The 24,107-nt window shown below is 49.5% G+C and overlaps 1 protein-coding gene across 4 annotated transcripts in view; it reads left to right on the plus strand.

The window, feature by feature from the left end:
• Positions 1-24,107, plus strand: part of AOAH (acyloxyacyl hydrolase) — a 112,023-nt gene that overhangs the window by 20,156 nt on the left and 67,760 nt on the right. For all 4 annotated transcript variants that reach the window (XM_068152735.1, XM_068152736.1, XM_068152734.1 and 1 more), the window contains exons 4-10: positions 6,837-6,897; positions 9,715-9,814; positions 12,579-12,638; positions 17,374-17,444; positions 19,430-19,490; positions 21,032-21,102; positions 22,327-22,375. In XM_068152735.1, the coding sequence (XP_068008836.1) occupies positions 6,837-6,897; positions 9,715-9,814; positions 12,579-12,638; positions 17,374-17,444; positions 19,430-19,490; positions 21,032-21,102; positions 22,327-22,375 (473 nt within the window). The remainder of the gene's footprint in view (positions 1-6,836; positions 6,898-9,714; positions 9,815-12,578; positions 12,639-17,373; positions 17,445-19,429; positions 19,491-21,031; positions 21,103-22,326; positions 22,376-24,107) is intronic.

The raw sequence follows: 24,107 nt of genomic DNA on the forward strand, positions 1-24,107 counted from the left end.
TGGTACAAAATGCAGAAGTGGTGGCTGTTCCATGTGAATGCACCATCCCCTTTCTGCCTCTCATTTTATCTGCCCAGAGGAGCTCAGCTGTCCAGACAAACATCCCTAAAAAGAGAGAACAGTCTGAATGTCAGAACAGCTTTGTGCCTCAGCTCCCCAACTCTTTAACTCTTGAAGTGTTAAAATGTTAAATGGAGAAGAGAAGGCTCTGAGGAGACCTAACTGTGGCCTTCCAGGATCTGAAGAGGGCTACAAGAAAGCTGGGGAGGGACTTTTGAGGGTGTCAGGGAGTGATAGGACTGGGGGGAATGGAAAAAATATAGAAATGGGTAGAATTAGGATCATGTTTGTGCTGCTGGAGGGAGTAAACTAGATGTAGGGTAACTTGTCCTTATAAGGCAGCTTCATCTTCAGGTTCTAATTGCCTTTAAGGTGGCAAATATCAAGGTGTAGCTGCTCTTGCAGTCAGTTATTTTGTTCTGGTCCTGTGATGTTGCTCCAGTGAGATCATGGAAGGGAAGCGTGAGAGACTTTTGCGGGTGTCAGGGAGTGATAGGACTGGGGGGGATGGAACCAAACTAGAAATGGGTAGATTGAGATTGGATGTTAGGAAGAAGTTGTTCCCCATGAGGGTGGTGAGAGACTGGCACAGGTTGCCCAGGGAGGTGGTGGAAACCTCATGCCTGGAGGTTTTTGCAGCCAGGCTGGATGTGGCTGTGAGCAAGCTGCTGTAGTGTGAGGTGTCCCTGCCCATGGCAGGGGGGTTGGAACTGGCTGATCCTTGGGGTCCCTTCCAGCCCTGCCAATTCTATGATTCCAAGAGACCAGATCTCCCTTCCATGTCTTTTTTAACGTTATGAATGTGTGAAGCTGACTTAGGACTCTTCAATTAAATAGTCATTTATGCAGGGCTCCACGAATTGTCTCTCTGAGAAGCCACCTTGCTCCCTAGACCCTAGTTTCACACAAGATGAATGCAGAATATTAATTCCCTCCTTTCCAGGAGAGGGTTTCCCTGCACAGCATGGAGCAGGGAGGTAATTGCTGGGATTAATTCATTGCCAGAATGATGTTTGTCTGCTTGCTATTCTGTAAGTGATAGTCTCAGCATTTTGAATTACAGGCACATAACCATGAAGTCACAATTAGAAACGCTGATCCTGCCATTAAAAGGCAATTTTCCTCTTTAGCTCTGTGCCCATGATTCACTCAGTGGACCTTGTTCAGCTCACATGTCAAGATATTTCTTTCCAGCTGCCATTCTTTGCACACACAAAACCCTATTATCCCTTTAGTGAATAGAATAGAATAGAATAGAATAGAATAGAATAGAATAGAATAGAATAGAATAGAATAGACCAGGTTGGAAGAGACCTTCAAGATCATCGTGTCCAACCTATCATCCACCACCACCCAACCAACTAAACCATGCAACCAAGCACCCTGTCAAGTCTCCTCCTGAACACCTCCAGTGATGGTGATAGTGAAATCTGTATAATCCAGTTAGCTTCTATGAGGTGCAGGGGTACACCCAACAGGAGGGGGAAAAGATGACCCTGAACTTGGAAGGAGTGAAAAATCCTATGGATTGTGTGGGTGCTATGCAGTAACCTGATTCATCCTCTCCTGGCAGGTGAACACTGCAACCCAGCAGGAATCAACCCTGAAACCATAGTTTAGCTTTGGATGCTCACAAGGTGCCAGTGGCATCCTGGCTGGGATCAGCAATGCTGTGTCCAGCAGGAGCAGGGAGGGGATTGTCCCCTGGCACTCAGCTCTGGGGAGGCCACACCTGGAGTATTGTGTCCAGGTTTGGGCACCTCAACACAAGAGAGATGTGGAGGGGCTGGAGCCAGGGCAGAGGAGGGCAAGGAAGCTGGGAAGGGCCTGGAGAATAAATCTGATGAAGAGCAACTGAAGGAGCTGGGGATGGTTAGTTTGGAAAAGAGGAGGCTGAGAGGAGACCTCATTGCTGTCTACAACTCCCTGAAAGGACATTGTGGAGAGGCTGCTGCTGGCCTCTTCTCACAGGTGATTAGTGACAGAACAAGAGGCAATGGCCTCAAGCTGCCACTGGGTAGGTTAAGACTGGACAGTAGGAAACCTTTGTTCATGGCAAGAGTGGTGAGGGATTGGAATGAGCTGCCCAGGGAGGTGGTGGAGTCCCCAAGCCTGGCTGTGTTTGAAGGTGTTTTGGATGTGGTGCTTGGGGCTCTGGTTTAGGGGTGAGCCTTGTAGGGTAGGGTTCTGGGTTGGACTTGGTGATGCTGAGGGTCTGTTCCATCCTGAGTGTTTCTGTGATTCTGTGAAACCTACTAAAGCAGGTGCTGCCATTTCACCTGAAGGAGCAATTTCATCATTTTACACATCTACAGCTGAGCAGAGCAACAAATTCATGGCAGCAGGGCTTTGCCTAGGGCCAACAGTAGGAAGGCAGTAGGAACTTGTGGGCTTTTTTTAAGGGCATCCCATAATTTCAGTTGGGGTTGCATCAAAGCCTTCAGTGAAGTTACACAGTGCTGAAGAACTAAAAGACAGGGAGAAAGGGTGATTAAAATTCAGTGCCCATCAATCCTGCTGGCTGTGTGGAAAACACAAGCACATCCTTATCGGTAGAGAAATATTTGCCATGACTCTGATTCAACAGGCCAATCAACTCCAGGAAAATAGGAACACCATGAGTGAAGGAGGCTCTGGAGCAGTCAGAAAGGCCAGGTCTGGAAGGGTGGGCAGTGCTTACAGTGTAAGAGATGTCCTTGGCAGGAGTGCGTGTGTGTGTGTGTGTTTACCTGGATGCTGCCTGCCTGCCTGATGAAACAGAAGTGTCTGATGCCTGCAACGTGCTTTGACACTGCCTGCCTCAGAGCTGTGCTCTGCTTCTGTGTCAGCCACTGCTGTGTAGGCACCCTGGAGCTGAAGTGGAAATGGCAACGTGATTAGTGCTATCTTTCTTGCAAATATTTGTCCCCTGTGATTCAGATGGAATTTGTGTTTCTAGGACTATGGAGCTGTAGAGGAAAACCTGCTGGATTTTGATCATCTCAGAGCAGGGCAGTTTAGGGAAGCTCTCATACTTGAAGCAGAGCAAAAGCAAATATACTTGATTTTTTTTTCCCTCTAAATTTTCTAGCATTTAGTTTGGTTTAAGCTCTTCTCTTGGCCCTGAACACTCAAAAGTTATTCAGCATTTCTTCTTTCTCTCTTCCTCCTTTCTGAGTGATGCAGTCTTTCTAATTGAGTAGAATAGAATAGAATAGAATAGAATAGGAGTAGAACACAATTAACCAGGTTGGAAAAGACCTCAGAGCTCATCAAGTCCAACCCGTCACCCAACACCATCTAATCAGCTAAACCATGGCATCAAGTGCCTCATCCAGGCTCTTAAACACCTCCAGGGATGGTGACTCCACCACCTCCCTGGGCAGCACATTCCAATGGCCAATCTCTCTCTCTGGGGAGAATTTCTTCCTCACCTCCAGTATAAACCTCCCCTGGCACAGCTTAAGACTGTGTCCTCTTGTTCTGGTGCTGCTTGCCTGGGAGAAGAGACCAACCCCCACCTGGCTACAACCTCCCTTCAGGGAGTTGGAGAGAGCAAGAAGGCCTCCCCTGAGCCTCTTCTTCTCCAGGCTAAGCAACCCCAGCTCCCTCAGTTTCCCTTCACAGGGCTGTGCTCCAGACCCCTCCCAGCTTTGTTGCAGCATCTTCTCCTCATGTGTTAGCAGAGCTGAAGGTTTGTGAACACGTTGAGTGCAGCAAACATTGCCTGTGCCTTGGGTCTGTTTTGCTGGACCCCAAAACCTGAGTGGCATCTGCATCTTCCCAGAGCACTCTGTGCTCAGAGATAATTTCATCACCTTGCTGTTCCTTTTACCACTCCTTGTGGGTTATGCTATAGGGTAATTGCATGTCATGCTTCCTCTGTGCATGAGGAAATCAGTGCCTAGAAATCAGTCTGTGGCCAGCAGACTCCCCAGAGGTGACAGCCAGCCAAACCCTCCTCTCCTTGCAGCCACCAGTGTGGGGCACAGCAGCCAGCTGGCTTCCACATGGCCAGAAATGCTATGGAAAGCAGCTGCTTTGGGGAGCTCAAATGGAGACCATGGCCTGCCATGTACTGGGGTGATGCTGGGGAAGCCAACCACCTTCTCCTGTGGGTTACCAGAGGGAGCCAGCTGCCCTGTGGGCAAGCCTCATCAGAAGATGTTTTAATCAGCAATGATGCCAAACACAAAGTTATTGCTGCCTGCAAGGCCTTTCCTTTCAGGTGAAGGAGAATAAAACCTAATTCTAGCTAGGAGACCAATTTTTAACTTGCAGATTGCTTCTAAGGAGCCAAGAGAGAGGAGTTTTATGGCAAAGGAATGAAGCTAATAACTGGGCTGGAATAAAACACCTGGCATGGGATAAGGAAAAAACAACCACCACCTATCATAGTCACAGAAGCCTCCTGCAACACCAAATGAATAGGAGGGTGGTGAGGAAATTATCTTTTCATTCCCAACTATGTCTTTCTGGTCCCAGTCCTCCTTTCTTGGCCAAAAGTTGCCAGCTGGGGCATCTGCAGTGAGCAGGAGCACACCCAAGGAATGCTGTGATGTTTCTTACCCTCCCTGGGGGATAAACTTTCTGCTTTGTAAAGCAGCAGACCCCCAGCCTGGACACATCCAGCCTAACACTGGTTAAAATTGACCACCCAGGCCAAGTAGGAGGGAGGTGGCTGCTTTGGGGGCTTTTCTTTGGAAAAAGATGAGGATATTGTATTTTCTTCTCCAGCTACAGATAGTGATCTCTCTGGGTAGTGGAGGTGCAAGAGAAAAGGACATCTCTCAGTAGTTTTGAGAGCTGCACTTGTCTGAACCTGCCTCTTCAAGAATTTTCACACCACCAGCACTGCCAAAAGAAGGGCTGCTGCCTCCCTTGCAGGACACATGCATGGCTAACCAGCTCTCATCTCTTCAGGCCAAGAAACAGATAGGTTTCCTTCCTGGTAGCTCTCAGAACTGTCCTATCATAGAATCACAGAATTGTCAGGGTTGGAAGGGACCTCAAGGATCAGCCAGTTCCAAGCCCCCTGCCATGGCCAGGGACACCTCACACTACAGCAGCTTACTCACAGCCACATCCAGCCTGGCTGCAAAAACCTCCAGGGATGAGGCTTCCACCACCTCCCTGGGCAACCTGTGCCAGTCTCTCACCACCCTCATGGGGAACAACTTCTTCCTAACATCCAATCTCAATCTACCCATTTCTAGTTTTGTTCCATCCCCCCCAGTCCTATCACTCCCTGACACCCTCAAAAGTCCCTCCCCAGCTTTCTTGGAGCCCCCCTTCAGGTCCTGGAAGGCCACAATTAGGTCTCCTGGGAGCCTTCTCTTCTCCAGACTGAACAGCCCCAACTCCCTCAGTCTGTCTCCATAGGAGAGCAGCTCCAGCCCTCTGCTCATCCTTGTGGCCCTGCTGATCTCTCCCACAAGTATCTTTGCTTGGGTGCAGAGACAACCTGTGTTTGCTAGAATGCCTTAAAGGAATCTCTGCTAACCTGTCTCATCATAGAATGTGTTGGGCTAGAAGGGACTTTTAAATGCCACCCAATTCAACCCCCCTTGCAGTGAGCAGGGACATCTTCAATCTTCAGGTTGCATAGAGCCCAATCCAAGGATTGGATCCACCACTTCTCTGGGCAAAACTGTGCCAGAGCTTCAGCCCCCTCAGTGTAAAAACAAAAATACCAATCCTTCCTCCTGTCTGATGGAAGGCATGTTTCACCCAGACTGAAGCAAGCCACCTGAGCCAACATCCCAAAAAGGCCCAAGGCTGCAGGCTCTGCAAAGCAGCACATTTTCACTGTCAAGTATTTGAGTGTGATTACTGCTGCACACAGAACATCTTCTCATTGCTCCCAGTGAGTCCAGCTCTGGGCCCCTCAATTTAAGAAGGATGTTGAGTTGCTGGAAGGTGTCCAGAGAAGGGCAACAAAGCTGGGGAGGGGTCTGGAGCACAGCCCTGTGAGGAGAGGCTGAGGGAGCTGGGGTTGCTTAGCCTGGAGAAGAGGAGGCTCAGGGGAGACCTTCTTGCTCTCTACAACTCCCTGAAGGGAGGTTGTAGCCAGGTGGGGGTTGGTCTCTTCTCCCAGGCAAGCAGCACCAGAACAAGAGGACACAGTCTCAGGCTGCACCAGGGGAGGTTCAGGCTCGAGGTGAGGAGAAAGTTCTTCCCAGCAAGAGAGATTGGTTGTGGGAATGTGCTGCCCAGGGAGGTGGTGGAGTCACCATCCCTGGAGGTGTTCAAAAAAGGATTGGATGTGGCACTCGGTGCCATGGTTTAGTTGTCAGGAGGTGTTAGGTATTAGGTAGTAGGTTGGACTTGATGATCTCTGAGGTCTTTTCCATCCTGGTTGATTCTGTGATTCTATGATTGTATGATTCAGAGCCCTAGAAGCTCTGAGGCAGCTCTCACAGCAGCCTCAAGCCCTGCACAGCTCCCTGCACTTTCTCTGTTTTCTTCCTTCTTGCAAACCTGAGTTGTTTGTTTTAAACTGCTTAGGAAATGCTGCAGCAGGTATGATTTCTTTGGAGGTTTCCCTGATGGCAGCACATCACAAATGCTGCTTCTCCTCTTTAGTCTTTATCGTGGGGCTTGCCCCAAGCCAGAGCCGGGCTTTAGGCAAGGTTAGAAACCCAGGTTTCCTTCTTCCCTGCTGCTCTACTGAGGCCATAGATTCACATGGCTTCCCCTAAGATAAATCAGCATTCAGCTTAATGAGCCAACTCCTGCTGCACTTTGACTGTTACCAAGCCAATGCTTAATGACTCTTAAAAACCTGTGTTTTCCAGAAAAACTGCAAGGCTTCTGCTATGTACTGGCTGAACTCTATGGACCACACATAGCTGAACTGTAAGTATCACTTGTGTCCCCCCAGGCCCTTCCTCAGCTTGTTCTGCATGAGCCCTTGGACTGAAGCACAGGGGTTTCATTCTTAAAGGCACTTTATGATGATTAAAGGAGAGATGCTTGAGCCTCATACCCTGCTCTGGTATTTGGCACAGGTACTCCTGAGTGACTAAACACAGGTTGCCACTGGGAATCATATCCATATTCCATTTGAACCTCAGATCTCTCTACCACCTCCCAGGGAGGTGATGGAAGCCTCATCCCTGGAGGTTTTGAAGGCCAGGCTGGATGTGGCTGTGAGCAAGCTGCTGTAGTGTGAGGTGTCCCTGGCCATGGCAGGGGGGTTGGAAATGGCTGATCCTTGAGGTCCCTTCCAACCCTGACAGTTCTATGAGTCTATGATCAGCCCCACCTGATGGAATTACCCTTTTGAAATTCACTGCTTTGGCTGAGGGAGGAATCTGAATAACTTCTGTGTGAGTGAGACAGCTTCCACAGTCACATTGCTGCCACACTTGGCTCTTGCCTTTAATATATACCTTTAATAATAATATATATTATATATATGGATATATATATAAAATATATACATTTAATAATAGAATCACAGAACTGTCAGGGTTGGAAAGGACCTCAAGGATCAGCCTGCTCCAATCCCCCTGCCATGGCCAGGGACACCTCACACTACAGCAGCTTGCTCACAGCCACAGCCAGCCTGGCTGCAAAAACCTCCAGGGATGAGGCTTCCATCACCTCCCTGGGCAACCTGTGCCAGTCTCTCACCACCCTCATGGGGAGCAACTTCTTCCTAACATCCAATCTCAATCTACCCATTTCTAGTTTTGTTCCATTCCCCCCACTCCTATCACTCCCTGACACCCTCAGAAGTCCCTCCCCAGCTTTCTTGTAGCCCCCTTCAGATCCTGGAAGGCCACAATTAGGTCTCCTTGGAGCCTTCTCCTCTCCAGACTGAACAGCCCCAACTCCCTCAGTCTGTCCTCACAGGAGAGGTGCTCCAACCCTCTGCTCATTAATCAAGCTTTCTAATTGTCAGCCCCTCCACACTCCCAGCCCAGACCTTGAGCCATGCTCTTGGGGAAGCCTGCTCAGTAATGCAAGTGATTTAAAAACACTCAAATGTAGGTCACTTTATTCCTCTTTGAACATTCTTAGTGTAATTAACAGAGCCTTTGATAGACCTTCTTCCTCTCCAGGGTTTTTGCTTGTGTTTTTAAAACTAGCCAAGGGACTGCAAAGTGCTTACAGGACTAAGGAAGTGCTGTAATCAAACATTTTAAGTTAATTCCTCGTTAGCCCAGGGGTGTGTCCCAAAAAGAATGAAGCAGTCTTAGCACTTGTGCTTGGTGATGAAAGGTTAAGGATCTTTGAAGGCTTTCTGGTTGTTTCCTTGAGTTAATGACTGAACCTTCCTATGTGCCAAATTGCATGTGCATTAACTTTAACCTTTAAATCTCTGTCAGGATTATGATTGATTAAAAACCAGAGCAAGTCATGATGCATTTGATTCAGCTGCTGCCTACACAGCACTGTGCTTTCTCATCATCCTGAGGTCCAATTGTAAATGCTGAACAGGATCTTGTGGCAGGAAATCATTAGCACCCAACACACTCCTGAGCAGTGCTTATGGGCCACAGGGAAGCCAGCTGAGGTTGTTGTTTGGTGTTGGGGAGATTTAGAATCATAGAATCAATGCTCCAGGCAAGAAGGGAGGTTGTGGACAGGTGTGGGTTGGTCTCTTCTCCCAGGCAAGCAGCACCAGAACAAGAGGACACAGTCTCAAGCTGTGCCAGGGGAGGTTTAGGCTGGAGGTTAGGAAGAAATTCTACACAGAGAGAGTGATTGCCCACTGGAATGGGCCACCTGGAGAGGTGGTGGAGTCACCATCCCTGGAGGTGTTTAGGAGGAGACTTGACAGGGTGCTTGGTGCCATGGGTTAGTTGATTAGGTGGTGTTGGATGATAGGTTGGCCAGGATGATCTTGAAGGTCTTGTCCAACTTGGTCTATTCTATTCTATTCTATTCTATTCTATTCTATTCTATTCTATTCTATTCTATTCTATTCTACTCTACTCTACTCTACTCTACTCTACTCTACTCTACTCTACTCTACTCTACTCTACTCTATTCTACCTCCAAAGCTCATCCAGTCCAACCCCCTGCAGTCAGCAGGGACATCGCCATCTCGCTCAGGCTGCCCAGAGCCCTGTTGAGCCTCACCTTGAATATCTCCAGGGAAGGGACCTCAACCAGCTCCCTGGGCAACCTGTTTCTTGTTCCACCACCCTCATACTGAAGAGCTTGTTCCTAACATCCAATCTAAATCTGCTCTTCTCCAGCTTGAAACCATTGTCCCATGTTCTGTCCCTGCAGGCCTTTGCAAACAGTCTCTCTCCATCCTTCTTGTAGCTCCTTCAGGTATGGGATGGCTGCTATTAGGTCTCACTGGAGCCTTCTCCTCTCCAGGGTGGACACCCCCAGTTCCCTCATCCTGTGCTCATAGCAGAGGTGCTCCAAGCCCCTGATCATTCTCATGGTCCTCCTCTGGACCGGCTCCATCAGGTCCATATCAGTCCTTCCCATACTGAGGGCTCCAGAGCTGGCTGCAGTACTCCAGGCGAGGTCTCACCAGAGCAGAGCAAAGTGGCAGAATCACCTCTCTGGATCTGCTGGCAACACATCTTGTGATGCAGCCCAGGATGTGATTTGCCTTCTGGGCTGCAAGCTTCCCAAGGAAACAGATTCTACTTTCAAGCACCCAGAAAAACACAGCAGCCTTTGTTTTCACACCACTTCTTTCAGCATAGACAGGGAAATGAACGCCGATGTGGTCTGCCACTCCTTGAAGCTGTGTGAACAGGACCCAGGACAGCCACTTTGTCATCTCTACCCTCCTCCAAAGGTGAGTTGGGTTTCCACTGTTGGGTTTTTTTTCAAAGCTAAAGGATGTGGAAGGTCTTTCAAGCTGGAGCTGAGCAGTCCAGCATCTCCCAGTGCACATGCATCGCCTGTGAAACAAACCTCAACATTTGGAGCACAGAGTCTCTCAGGAAATCTAGACCCAACACATACATACCTGCAAAGGTGTCTAAAGTGTTTGTCTGGGGAGGTTTTTTTCCACAGAATCACAGAATTATTGAGGCTGGGGTAGACCTCAGAGATCATCAAGTCCAGCCTGTGACCTAACACCACCACATGGATCAGACCATGGCCCTCAGTGCCACATCCAATCTTGCCTTAAACACCTCCAGGGGTGGCGACTGCACCACCTCCCTGGGCAGCACATTCCAGTGTCTAATCCCCCTTTCCATGAGGAAATGCTTCCTAACCCTCCCCTGGCACAGCTTCAGGCCATGCCCTCTGGTCTTGCCACAAGGTGCCTGGGAGTAGAGCCTGACCCCCACCTGCCTACAACTTCCCTTCAGGTAGTTGTAGAGTGTGATAGGGTCCCCCCTGAGTCTCCTCCAGGCTGAACACCCCCAGCTGCCTCAGCCTCTCCTCATCAGCCTTTCCCTCCAGACTCTTCTCCAGTCTGGTTGCTCTCCTCTGGACCTGCTCCAGCACCTCAAGATCTCTCTTGCAGTGGGGTACTGGAGACAGTGCTCGAGGGGAGGCCTCACCAGTGCCACTCTCTTTCCTTGTTGTTTTTTTCCAGTCATCATCCAGCCCCCATCACACTGAAAGTTGTGAGTGATGGGGAGTGTTTGGCAGTATCAAGAAGCAAGTGATTCACTTAGGCACCTCTTTTTGGTGATCTCCCCCCCTGCATCTGGATGGGTAAAGACACCTTTGATTTCCTAAGGTGCTTTACATAGGGGCTCATCAGTCACTGAAAGCCATCAGGGCCTTTTTATGAGCTTCACTGAGCTGTGGCTCCTCTCATAGATGGATTCCATTCTGCCAGTAGTTCTCCAAGGCCTGGAGAAACACTTACTTGCCTTCCAAGAATTCCTTTTATAGCAGATGTGTGCCCCATATGACTGCTCTGCTCCTTGATATGCCAACACAGAGCTATATGAATGTGCAGCCAGGCAGCAGAGAGAGCCCACACTGACTTGACTCAGTCAGGATCTTGCCCAGACTTCATCAGATGGGTTCCTTCAGAAATCCTGTGTGACTCAACAGAACCTCTCCCTTCCAAGTGGCATTGCATCCCTTTCTGTCAAGGTGGATTTGTTTCTCACCAGGGATAAGGGAACCCTACCAACAAAGCCATTTTTCTGCCCTGACTGTGCCCTCTGCTTTATGCTTGCCTGCTGTCCTGAGACAGCCACAGGGAGGCTGGAGAAAATGGGAGGAGAAGAGCAGTGCTTAGAGTTCATGCTCAAGTGGTTGATAAATTGCCCACTGTAACTCTGTGACAAGTCAGACTGAGTAAAGATGGATTATGGATGGGAAAAAAATTATATACAGCCAGAGACACAGACACATAAAATGCAGTTTACCTTACATTGGCTTCTTTGGTTTGTAATTTGATTGATCACTTCAGTTATATGAGCCTGCAAATGTTGGCTCAGTCCCCTGCCAAGTGTTTGAACAAGACTTTAATACTAATGACTGTTTTGTTCAACTCTATTGATTTTCAGGTGCTTCATTTATTCATTTGGACTCCTGGATGCCCATTTTCCCAGAATTAGGATCATGTTTGTACTGCTGGAGGGAGCAAAATGAATGTAGGGTAGCTTGTCCTTATAAGGCAGCCTCATCTTCAGGTTCTAAATGCCTTTAAGGTGGCAAATATCAAGGTGTAGCTCCTTTTGCAGTCAGTTATTTTGTTCTGGTCCTGTGATGTGGCTCTAGTGAGACTATGGAAGGGAAGAGTGACAGACTTCTGAGGGTGTCAGGGAGTGATAGGACTGGGGGGAATGGAACAAAACTAGAAATGGGCAGATTGAGATTGGATGTTAGGAAGAAGTTGTTCCCCATGAGGGTGGTGAGAGACTGGCACAGGTTGCCCAGGGAGGTGGTGGAAGCCTCCTGCCTGGAGGTTTTTGCAGCCAGGCTGGCTGTGGCTGTGAGCAAGCTGCTGTAGTGTGAGGTGTCCCTGGCCATGGCAGGGGGGTTGCAGCCAGGTGGGGATTGAACTCTTCTCCCAGGCAACCTGTGACAGAACAAGAGGACACAAGCTGCTCAGGGGGAAGTTTAGGCTTGATCTCAGAAAGAAGCTCTTCCCAGCAAGAGAGATTGGCCTTTGGAATGTGCTGCCCAGGGAGGTGGTGGGGTCGGTGTCCCTGGAGGTGTTTAAGAAGAGCCTGGATGAGACACTTGGTGCCATGCTCTGGTTGATTAGATAGGGTTGGGTGATAGGTTGGACTTGATGGTCTTGAAGGTCTCTTCCAACCTGGCTGATTCTGTGGTTCTGTGGATGTGAATCTCAGCTCTTCAGCTGATTTTGGACTTTTCCTTAGGAAACAAATGATGCCCTAGAGAGGGACAAAATAAAAGAATGGAATTCTTGCAACTGGAGTCTCACAGGGAACACTTGGGAAATTGGTTGTTAGTCCAATTTAAAGTAACTCATGTTGAGCCTGTGGACTCATGCATCATAGCTGTGCTCTGGCTTGATCTATTAAAAAAGCAAAGGTAGGAAATGGGCAGAAAATTTGGTGGCATCCTGTGAAGCTTGGCTGTTTGGATTTTTCTCATGTGTGGCTCTTGTCTCCTAGGAGGGGCTGGTTACTGCAATCAAGAAAGCCAAAAGGGTTGTGAAGAAGTCCAAGAAGCAGGTAAGAAATCAGTGACATCAGAATGCTTTGCAGTGTGCTTGCATTTTATCAGGAGACAGTCCTTGTTTCTTTTGGCCTAATTGTGAGCTCAATGATCCTCACTGCTCTGGATGCTGACTCACACCTGCCCAGTGGAGGATCTGCTCCATCAGGTGACACTGGGAGGACGGAGAGAGATGATGGAGAGGAAGTATGAGATATGGGAAGAACTGTAAAAAAAAGTAATCATGAATAATGCAGAGTGCTTGTAGAGTAGGGTTAAATATCTGCATGAGCAGTGGGCTGGAGCACCTCTCCTGTGAGGACAGACTGAGGGACTTGGGGCTGTTCAGTCTGGAGAAGAGAAGGCTCCAAGGAGACCTAATTGTGGCCTTCCAGGATCTGAAGGGGGCTCCAAGGAAGCTGGGGAGGGACTTCTGAGGGTGTCAGGCAGTGATAGGACTGGGGGGGATGGAGCAAAACTAGAAATGGGTAGATTGAGATTGGATGTGAGGAAGAAGTTGTTCCCCATGAGGGTGGTGAGAGACTGGCACGGGTTGCCCAGGGAGGTGGTGGAAGCCTCATGCCTGGAGGTTTTTGCAGCCAGGCTGGCTGTGGCTGTGAGCAAGCTGCTGTAGTGTGAGGTGTCCCTGCCCATGGCAGGGGGGTTGGAGTTGGCTGATCTCTGAGGTCCCTTCCAACCCTAACAATTCCATGATTCTATGATTGATGCAAAACATAAATGTGTGTCTGAAGTTCACACATGAGCTGAGGTTGTAATCTGTGAGCTCCACAGTGCAGCTCCACACCGAACCTAGCCCAACTCACCTTTGATGGGGCTGCCAGCCTTAAGAAACCAACCTGATCTAGGTTTTGGTTAGATTCACAGAATGACAGAACATTAGGGGTTGGAAGGGACCTCCAGAGATCATGGGGTCCAGCCCCCCTGCCAAAGCAGGGTCACCTAGGGCAGGTCACACAGAATCACGTCCAGGTTGCCTTTGAAAGTCTCCAGGGAAGGAGGCTCCACAACCTCTCTGGGCAGGAATTTCCTACTGTCTCATCCTGTGCTTTTCCATTCACAGAACCTTCCTTCCAACTTCTTGAAAGGAGATTCTCTTAGTTCCTCCTTGTTTCATGCTTCCTTTTGGTCATCCCTCCCTGCCCATGTAGAGTGGAGTCTCATGAGCTCAGCCACTGCCTCAGAGCAGTGTGGCTTGAGCACTTTGGGCTTTTCTGAGCCTCAAGCAGTGGCCTGACTGGCAAATCCTGCAGCTTTCTTTTATTTTTTTGAGAGGCTACTTTTGCCTCCAAATTAGAAAGCTTGGGATTGGAGATCTTTCCACCTCCACCAGTTTTCAGGTTTATTAAAGATCTCCAAAGGGCAGCAGGGAAGGGAAAGGCAACTTTGATCCTGCTGGCTTGGTTCACTTAGGTGAGTCAGCTCAGCCACAGAGCTGGCTTGCAGTAGTGTTCAGGCACTTAATGCAGAGCTAATGCTGTTGCTCTTAGGGAAGAAATTACTGATATTGCTTCTTCCTGAATCCTCACTGTGATGCTACTCACAAAAGTGAAAATTGAGGTGCCTCATTAGCCTTTGGGCAAGTGCCAAATTACCAAGCCAGGGAAACAAACCATGCACTGGAGAGATGGCTCTGGGCTCCTGCAGCACAGCAGCCAGCAGGATCTGATTCATTTCCCTTCCTGTTCGATGCTCTGCTGCTGAGGGCCTGAGATTACCACTCATATTACATGGAAGTTTTAATCCCCATGGCAAGTCTCCACATTAATACCTGCAGAGAGATGCTCTGAGGGGGTCCTCTCTGTCAGGCAGAGCCTGGGATGAAGTGTGGGCATGAAGAGAGGTCAGGCTGCAACCACAGGATAGACTAGACTAGAATAGAGTAGAATCAACCAGGTTGGAAAAAACCTCAGAGATCATCCAGTCCAGCCTCTCACCCAACACCATCTAATCAACTAAACCATGGCACCAAGTGCCTCAGCCAGGCTCTTCCTAAACACCTCCAGGGATGGTGACTCCACCACCTCCCTGAGCAGCACATTCCAATGGCCAATCTCTCTTGTTGGGAAGAACTTCTTCCTAACATCCAGCCTAAGCCTCCCCTGTCACAGCTTGAGCCTGTGTCCTCTTGTTCTGGTGCTGCTTGCCTGGGAGAAGAGACCAACCTCAAACTGGCTACAACCTCCCTTCAGGTAGTTACCCCATCATGTTCTTCTACCCCTGGCATGCCAGGCTGCACCCCTTGCATTGCTGGTCTGGCCTGGCCTTCATGGGCTGTGTGCACCACTTCCTTTCAGGCTCTTCTGGGTAGAGAGGCATGGTTGGCATCAATCTCTGGGTGTAATGGGGTCTCTTTCCAGTTTGCCTCTACTCTCCCAGATCCTCAAAGCTGCTCTGTCATACAACCATAGAATCATTTTGGTTGGAAGAGACCTTTAAGATCATCAAGACCAACCATTAAACCGGCACCATATCTCCATGTCTTTTAAATACCTCCAGGGGTGGTGACTCCACCACTTCCCTGGGCAGCCTGCTCCCCTGTGCTCGAGTGCTCTCTCACTTACACAGAGTTTATGCCTTTAAGATAAAAATCTGTGCTTCTTGTAGCATCTTGAGAGTAGTCCAAGTCACCCTCAAAGAGCAGATGAGCTGCTCTCCTCATACTCTCAAGCATTACTTCCAGACCTCACTGTCCCACATGCTCAGTTTAGGAAAGATGTTGAGTTGCTGAAGGTGTCCAGAGAAGGGCAACAAAGCTGGGGAGGGGTCTGGAGCACAGCCCTGTGAGGAGAGGCTGAGGGAGCTGGGGTTGCTTAGCCTGGAGAAGAGGAGGCTCAGGGGAGACCTTCTTGCTCTCTCCAACTCCCTGAAGGGAGATTGTAGCCAGGTGGGGGTTGGTCTCTTCTCCCAGGCAAGCAGCACCAGAACAAGAGGACACAGTCTCAAGCTGTGCCAGGGGAGGCTTAGGCTGAATGTTAGGAAGAAGTTATTCCCAACAAGAGAGATTGGCCATTGGAATGTGCTGCCCAGGGAGGTGGTGGAGTCACCATCACTGGAGGGGTTTAAGAGGAGACTGGCTGAGGCACTTGGTGCCATGGTTTGGATAGTGTTGGGTGATAGGTTGGACTGGATGATCTCTGAGGTCTTTTCCAACCTGGTTAATTCTGTATTCTATATTCTGTGGGGGACCCGGAGGCTGCTGTGCTCTGGGATGCTGCTGCAGCGTGACATCACCCAGAGCACCATCCTGGCAGCTGTTCCCAGCAGGCTCAGGCAGTCTCTGGGCCTGCAGGATAGTTTTCCTTTGAAACTGAAGGAGGTCCAGTCAGTAGCAAATTTCAAGTGACTCTCTGTGAGAAAAAAAAAGGCATGAGAGACTGTATTCCACTGACAGCAAAGAGCAGACTTCACATACAGCCTGTGTGCAGAATGAAAAGAGGCTTTATTTATGTATTTATTTCATGCAAGCCCTGTAGTTTGTCTTTCTGGAGCATTTTCAGCTCCAGTTGCCTTAACTTCAAAGGCTTTGCACGCTGTGACTTGGGCTGAAGTGAAAAGCCAACAGCTCAGATGAAGACGCTGCAAATCTTAGCCTGATGAAAAGCTGCAAGAGCCTCTGGTGCTTCAGTAAGCAGTGCTGGGATTAGTCCTGCATGGAGGAGGTGGGGGAAGTGGTTGCTTTCCTCTTTCCAGGAAGGCACAGAGAGGTTTGCAAAGCTCTCTGAGCACAGCTGGCATGCTGCTTGCACACTGCCTACCTGGCCATAGGATGGTTTTGTTTGGAAGAGACCTTCAAGATCATCAAGTCACAGGATGTTAGGGGTTGGAATGGGCCTCCAGAGATCAAGTTCAACCCCCTGCCAGAGCACAGGTCACACAGCAATCCAGACAGGGATGGAAAGTCTCCAGAGAAGGAGACTCCACAACCTGTCTGGGCAGCCTGCTCCAGGGTTTTGCCACCCTCACCGTGACAAAGTTTCTCCTTATGTTCATGTGGCACCTGCTCTGCTCCAGCTTGCACCCACTGCCACTTGTCCTGTCCTTGGACATTCCTGAGCAGAGCCTGGCTCCATCCTCCTGACCCTGCCCTGCACATCTTTATCAACATGAATGAGGTCACCCCTCAGGCTCCTCTGCTTCCTGGGAGTGTTCCAGCAGCCTGTGGAGCTGGTGCTTAGGGACATGGTTTAGTGTTGACCCTTCAGTGCTGGGTTGAGGGTTGGACTGGATGATCCTGGAAGTCTCTTCCAACCAGCAACCAGCACCAGAACAAGGGGACACAGTCTCAAGCTGTGCCAGGGGATGTTTAGGCTGGAGGTGAGGAGAAAGTTCTTCACTGAGCGAGTCATTCGTCATTGGAATGTGCTGCCCAGGGAGGTGGGGGAGTCACCATCCCTGGAGGTGTTCAAGAGGGGATTGGATGTGGCACTTGGTGACATGGCTTAGTCATGAGGTCTGTGGTGACAGGTTGGACTTGATGATCTTTGAGGTCTCTTCCAACCTTGGTGAGACTGTGATACTGTGATACTGTGACATGTTCTGTGAGTCTGGGTTTTTAGGCAGAAAATACATGACTTCTGTAGGTTGGACTTAATGATCTCTGAGGTCTTTTCCAACCTGGTTGATTCTGTGATTCTGTGACTTAGCTCTGGGCATTACTAACAGTGAGTATCCCAAGCCACATCACTGCTGTGAACTGATGCATCCAACTTCCTTTATTTTCTTCCCCTCTAGAAGAGCTTCACAGAGTTATCAAGTATGTGTGCCTTTCCCCTTCTGGCTGACCTGTGTGAGAAGATTAAATAGTAGGTATCCATTTCCCAGCCTTTAACCAGGAGCACAATGTGGTACCTTTGCTTCTTTCAACAACCATCTTCAATTAACAAAGCTTCCTCTACTCACTCCTCTTGGCTGCCTTCATGAAACTTCTGTCAAGGTGCCATGAGGCACAGGGTGAGGTTGCACAGGGTTCAGAGAAATACAATTCCTCAGAGGGGGTCCCTGTGCTTTTATTCAGCACTTCAGATCTTTGCAGAGGACACAGTCTCAAGCTGTGCCAGGGGAAGTTTAGGCTGGAGGTGAGGAGAAAGTCCTTCCCAGAAAGAGGAATTGCCCATTGGAATGTGCTGCCCAGGGAGGTGGTGGAGTCACCATCCCTGGAGGTGTTCACAAAAGGCTTGGATGTGGCACTTGGAGCCATGGTTTAGTTGTTAGGGGGTGTTGGGTGAGAGGTTGGACTTGATGATCTCTGAGGTCTTTTCCAACCTTAGTGATTCTATGATATGGCACACTCAAAGGCATGACACCTCCTGGAGGTCAAATACTTGACACACTCAAAGGAATGCCATGGCTTAGTCATGAGGTCTGTGGCGCCAGGTTGGACTTGATGATCTGTGAGGTCTCTTCCAACCTTGGTGATTCTGTGATTCTGTGTGAATGACACCTCCAAGAGGAAGCCAGATTTCTCCTGAGGTTTCCTGAGCCCAAGAGGCTTCCCCATTTCATTTGGCCACCCAGTTGTGGGCCCCATGGCTCAGCGCAGGAAGACCCCCAGGCAGTTGCAAAGAGCAGGAGAAGCCTTTTAGATAGAAATGGTGGCTGGTGGACAGCAAAAAAAATCATATAGCTTATGGCAGGTCTGACTGAGTCAGCTCTGCAAAAGGCTGAGGACATCAGCTGAGCTACTCCTCCTAAAGCTTATTTGTCAATGTACTCCAATGAGTTGGAGGAGGAGTTGAACCCATCTAAGAATACAGAAGTGTGATTAGCAGCATGCTTTGATTGATTTGACTGCAAAGGCTGGCTTGCTCATCTGTTTCTGCTCATTTAATTGTCACTGCAAACATCAGGAGCTTGTTGGGAATAAACTGATTAGCAGGAAACATCTCCTAAGTGCCTTTGTAGCGTGAGTCAGGACAAATAACCTGAGTTTGAGCCCTGACAGTGGAAGCAGGAAACAAATTGTTTACCATCCACTGGAACGTTTTCAACTCTTCTGATCTCTCTCATGCACTCTCTCCCTCTCCTTGGTGTCTTCTTTCTGTAGCTACAAAAAAAGCATATTTGGCAGTTAAACTTCTTTAGCTGGTCTGGATCTGTGCCACTGCCTTCAACTGTCCCTTACTGAGGGAAAGAAGTAGCCCAAAGCAGCTCATGGAAATTGGTGATTACAGAGAGAATGAGCCTGCTCCAGTGCTCTGTGACCCTTACAGTAAAGAAATTCCACCTTGTGTTGAGGTGGAACCTCCTGTGCTGCAGCTTACGTCCACTGCTCCTTGTCCTATCACAGGGAGCAAGTGAGCAGAGCCTGTGCCCTCCCTCCTGACCCCCAGCCCTCAGATATTCATAGCATCATGGTATCAGTCAGGGTTGGAAGGGACCACAAGGATCATCTAGTTCCACCCCCCATGCCATGGGCAGGGACACCCCACACTAGAACAGCCTGGCCAGAGCCTCATCCAGCCTGGGCTTAAACACCTCCAGGGACAGCACCCCAACCACCTCCCTGGACAACCCATTCCAGGGCTTCACCACTCTCCTGGGGAAGAACTTCCTCCTCACATCCAGCCTGAATCTCCCCACCTCCAGCTTCATTCCATTAATGATAGACATTGATCAGATCCCCTCTAAGTCTTCTCTTTCCCAGACTCCACAGCCCCAGGTCCCTCAGCCTCTCCTTACCAGGCAGTGCTCCAATCCCCTCATCATCCTCCTAGCCCTCTGCTGGACCCTCTCCAGCAGCCATATCAACACTGAATTTGTTGGCTTTGATGTTTGTTTTCTTTTGCAGTGTTCTAAGAAATAAACTGCCTTTTGAAGACTTGGATGGAGACAAATTTAGTACTTTCCCGGTGAGCAAAACCTTTCCTTTGGCACAGGGCCCCCTCGGTGATGACACTGTCTTTGGGATCGCTCTCACTGGCTGCAAAGCCTTATGCAGTCATGAGAACCTAGGAATCAGCTGAATGGAGGGTTGGGATTTGGGGTTGTTTTTCATAAAAGGTAGGTTTGGGGGTGTTTATTTCTTTGTTGTCTGGGTGAAGAACCAATAATTTGTTTCTGCCACCTGGGGAGATGCTCACTTGCAGCTGTGCTCTCTGGCTCTGCTGCTGAGCTGCCTCTTTACCAAATGAATAAGGGGTGAAATAAAGTCATAACCAAAACAGCCCCCACCAAAACCAAGACAAAAACACTTCAATTGCCAGCTTGCCTTATTTCTGCACCAAAGAGTGCAAGGTGGCAGAAATCCAGCTGGTGGCCAGTCACAAGAGGTGTTCCTCAGGGCTCAGTGTTGGGACCACTTCTGTTTAACATCTTTATTGATGACCTTGATGAAGACACAGAGTGTGGCTGCAGCAAGTTCAGAGGTGACACCAAGTTAGGTGGAGTGTTGATATTCATGAGGGTAAGGAGGCTCTACAGAGGGACTTGAATAGGTTGGATCCATGGCCAACATTACCAGGAGGAGCTTCAACAAGGCCAAGTGCCAGGTCCTGCACTTGGGTCACAACAACCCCAAACAAGGCTACAGGCTTGGGGCAGTGTGGCTGAAAGCTGCTGGCAGAAAAGGACCTGGGGATGCTAATGGACAAGCAGCTGAATAGGAGCCAGCAGTGTGCCCAGGTGGCCAAGAAAGCCTAAGGCATCCTGGCTGGGATCAGAAATGCTGTGTCCAGCAGGAGCAGGGAGGGGATTGTCCCCTGGCATTCAGCTCTGGGGAGGCCACACGTGCAGTATTGTGTCCAGTTTGGGGCACCTCAATACAAGAGAGATGTGGAGGGGCTGGAGCCAGGGCAGGGGAGGGCAAGAAAGCTGGGAAGGGCCTGGAGAATAGATCTGATGAAGAGCAACTGAAGGAGCTGGGGATGGTTAGTTTGGAAAAGAGGAGGCTGAGAGGAGACCTCATTGCTGTCTACAACTCCCTGAAAGGACATTGTGGAGAGGCTGCTGCTGGTCTCTTCTCACAGGTAATTAGTGACAGAACAAGAGGCAATGGCCTCAAGCTGCCACTGGGTAGGGTTAGGCTGGAGAGTAGGAAACCTTTTCTCATGGGAAGAGTGGTCAGGGATTGGAATGAGCTGCCCAGGGAGGTGGTGGAGTCCCCAAGCCTGGCTGTGTTTGAAGGTGTTTTGGATGTGGTGCTTGGGGCTCTGGTTTAGGGGAGAGCCTTGTAGGGTAGGGTTGTGGGTTGAACTTGGTGATGCTGAGGGTCTGTTCCATCCTGAATATTTCTGTGATTTATTAAAGCTTGGCAAACATGCCTGTGGAATACAACCTGTTTACTGGGGGCTATTGCTACATGTAGAGCTAGATTCATATCTTAGACATTTTAGATTAAAAGTGGAAGAAGAGCAGTGAGCATCCTCTCTGTGTGCTTCTCCCTGCCTCCTAGACTTTGAGGGGCTACCACTGGCGAGGCAGAGACTGCAATGACAAGAACACCACCGTGTACCCTGGCAGGCGGTAAGGCTCTTTGCTCTTTTAAAGGCTTCCTGATAACTGTGGCTTCCTCAACAATGAGACCCAGGTTTGGGGTTGCCCCTGCTCTTCAGAGAGCACATCACTGCTTGTTGTTAGATTTCACTGTGCTGGGGACATGAGGGGATGGTGGAGATGGCAGGGATGGGACCCATTGGCAGAGGTGGTGCAGCCAAGGTTGGTCAGACAGAGAAAAGAGGGTAGGGAAACCAAGCACAGCCTCTCCTGGGTTCCAGTGGGGAAAGGCCCCCAGCCTTCTGTGCTGAGAGGAGTGTTTAATTCTTTTATGTTCTTAGCAAAACAAAAGGCACAAAATATGTGATCTCCTCAAAAGCCCTTTCCCCCTTCATTTTCTGTGACACTGATTTTATTGTTGTTAGATTTCACTGTGGTTAGATTTCACTGTGCTGGGGACAAGAGGGTTATGGTGGAGCTGACAGGGATGGGACACATTAGCAGAGGTGGTGCACAGCTTTCTCTCCTTTCTCTGGTGTATCTGCAGCCAAGGTTGGCCAGACAGGCAGAAGAGGGTAGGGAAACCAAGCACAGTTTCTCCTGGGTTCCAGTGGGGAAAGCCACTCAGCCTTGGAGCACAGCCCTGTGAGGAGAGGCTGAGGGAGCTGGGGTTGCTTAGCCTGGAGAAGAGGAGGCTCAGGGGAGACCTTCTTGCTCTCTACAACTCCCTGAAGGAAGGTTGTAGCCAGGTGGGGGTTGGTCTCTTCTCCCAGGCAAGCAGCACCAGAACAAGAGGACACAGTCTCAAGCTGCACCAGGGGAGGTTAAGGCTGGAGGTTAGGAAGAAATTCTTCATAGAGATAGTGATTGCCCATTGGAATGTGCTGCCCAGGGAGGTGGTGGAGTCACCATCATTGGAGGTGTTCAGGAGGAGACTTCATGGGGTGCTTTGTGCCATGGTTTAGTTCATTAGGTGGTGCTGGATGATAGGTTGGACTCGATGATCTTGAAGGTCTCTTCCAACCTGGTCTATTCTATTCTATTCTATTCTATTCTATTCTATTCTATTCTATTCTATTCTATTCTATTCTATTCTATTCTATTCTATTCTATTCTATTCTTCTGTGCTGTGAGGAATGTTTCATTCTTGTATGTTGTTAGTTAAAAAGTGGCACAAAACATGTGATTTCCTCAGAAGCCCTTTTCCCCTCTATTTCCTGTGACACTGCATATCCTTCTGTACCTCTCTTTTAGCCCTGACAATTGGGATGTGAACGGTGACTCTAACTGCAACGGCATATGGGTGAGTAACCAAACTTCCATCTGAGGCTTCCTTCCTGATTGCTGCTTCTGCCTTTTTTTCCCTTTCCTGTTGAATCAGTCTGCAAATGTTTCTGTTCTGTTTATTCTGCTTTATTAGCTGCTTTTGAGCTGCTCTTGTTTATTTGTTGCCTTGGATGTTCCTGGTGACAAACCTGTAGTTATGGAAAGCTGAGGAAACGTAGGGGAAAGCAGTTCAGGAGTGAAGTTTGTTTATGGCTGCTTGTGATGACTTAAATTACAGCTATTACAATTAATTTAAATGTACAGATGCTTATTAAAATAATGCAAGGGAAAGCATCCTTATTATGAAGCAGTGTTTCCTGTGGGCAGACATTCAAGAAGCAATAAGTTCTCCAGCTCTCTTTTGCACTGCTGGGGGATTTTTTTTCCAGCCAGTGACAGAACAAGAGGACACCTGTCTGGTGGATGTGGGGAGGCCTGTGGATGTGGTCTACCTGGACTTCAGCAAGGCCTTTGACACCGTCCCCCACAGCAAACTGCTGGCTAAGCTGTCAGCCCATGGATTGGACCATTACACTCTGTGCTGGGTTAGGAACTGGCTGGAGGGCCAAGCCCAGAGAGTGGTAGTGAACGGTGCCACATCCAGCTGGAGGCCAGTCACCAGTGGTGTGCCCCAGGGATCAGTGCTGGGCCCTGTGCTCTTCAACATATTCATCGATGATCTGGATGAAGGGGTAGAGTCAGTCATCAGCAAGTTTGCAGATGACACAAAGTTAGGGGCAGATGTTAGTCAGTTAGAGGGTAGAAAGGCTCTGCAGAGGGACCTCGACCGACTGGACAGATGGGCAGAGTCCAATGGGATGGCATTCAACAAGTCCAAGTGCCAGGTGCTGCACTTTGGCCACAGCAACCCCATGCAGAGCTACAGGCTGGGGTCGGAGTGGCTGAGAGCTCCCAAACAGAGAGGGACCTGGGGGTGCTGATCGACAGCCGCCTGAATATGAGCCAGCAGTGTGCCCAGGTGGCCAGGAGGGCACCTGCATCCTGGCCTGCATTAGGAATAGTGTGGCCAGCAGCAGCAGGGAGGTCATTGTGCCTCTGTACTCTGCACTGGTTAGGCCACACCTTGAGTCCTGTGTCCAGTTCTGGGCCCCTCAGTTTAAGAAGGACATCGAAACACTTGAACGTGTCCAGAGAAGGGCAACAAGGCTGGGGAGAGGCCTTGAGCACAAGCCCTATGAGGAGAGGCTGAGGGAGCTGGGGTTGTTTAGCCTGGAGAAGAGGAGGCTCAGGGGTGACCTCATTGCTCTCTACAACTACCTGAAGGGAGGTTGTAGCCAGGAAGGGGTTGGTCTCTTCTCCCAACCAGCAACCAGCACCAGAACAAGGGGACACAGTCTCAAGCTGCGCCAGGGGAGGTTTAGACTCGAGGTGAGGAGAAAGTTCTTCACTGAGCGAGTCATTGGTCATTGGAATGTGCTGCCCAGGGAGGTGGTGGAGTCACCGTCCCTGGAGGCGTTCAAGAGGAGATTGGACGTGGCACTTGGTGCCATGGTCTAGTCATGGGGTCTGTGTTGATAGGTTGGACTCGATGATCCTCGAGGTCCTTTCCAACCTAGGTGATACTGTGATACTGTGACACAGTCTCAAGCTGTGCCAGGGGAAGTTTAGGCTGGAGGTGAGGAGAAAGTTCTTCCCAGAAAGAGCAATTGGCCATTGGAATGTGCTGCCCAGGGAGGTGGTGGAGTCAC

This window comes from Melanerpes formicivorus, unplaced genomic scaffold, assembly GCF_026170545.1.
Source record: "Melanerpes formicivorus ecotype bairdi unplaced genomic scaffold, bMelFor1.0.p_v2 SCAF_24, whole genome shotgun sequence".
NCBI lineage: Eukaryota > Metazoa > Chordata > Aves > Piciformes > Picidae > Melanerpes > Melanerpes formicivorus.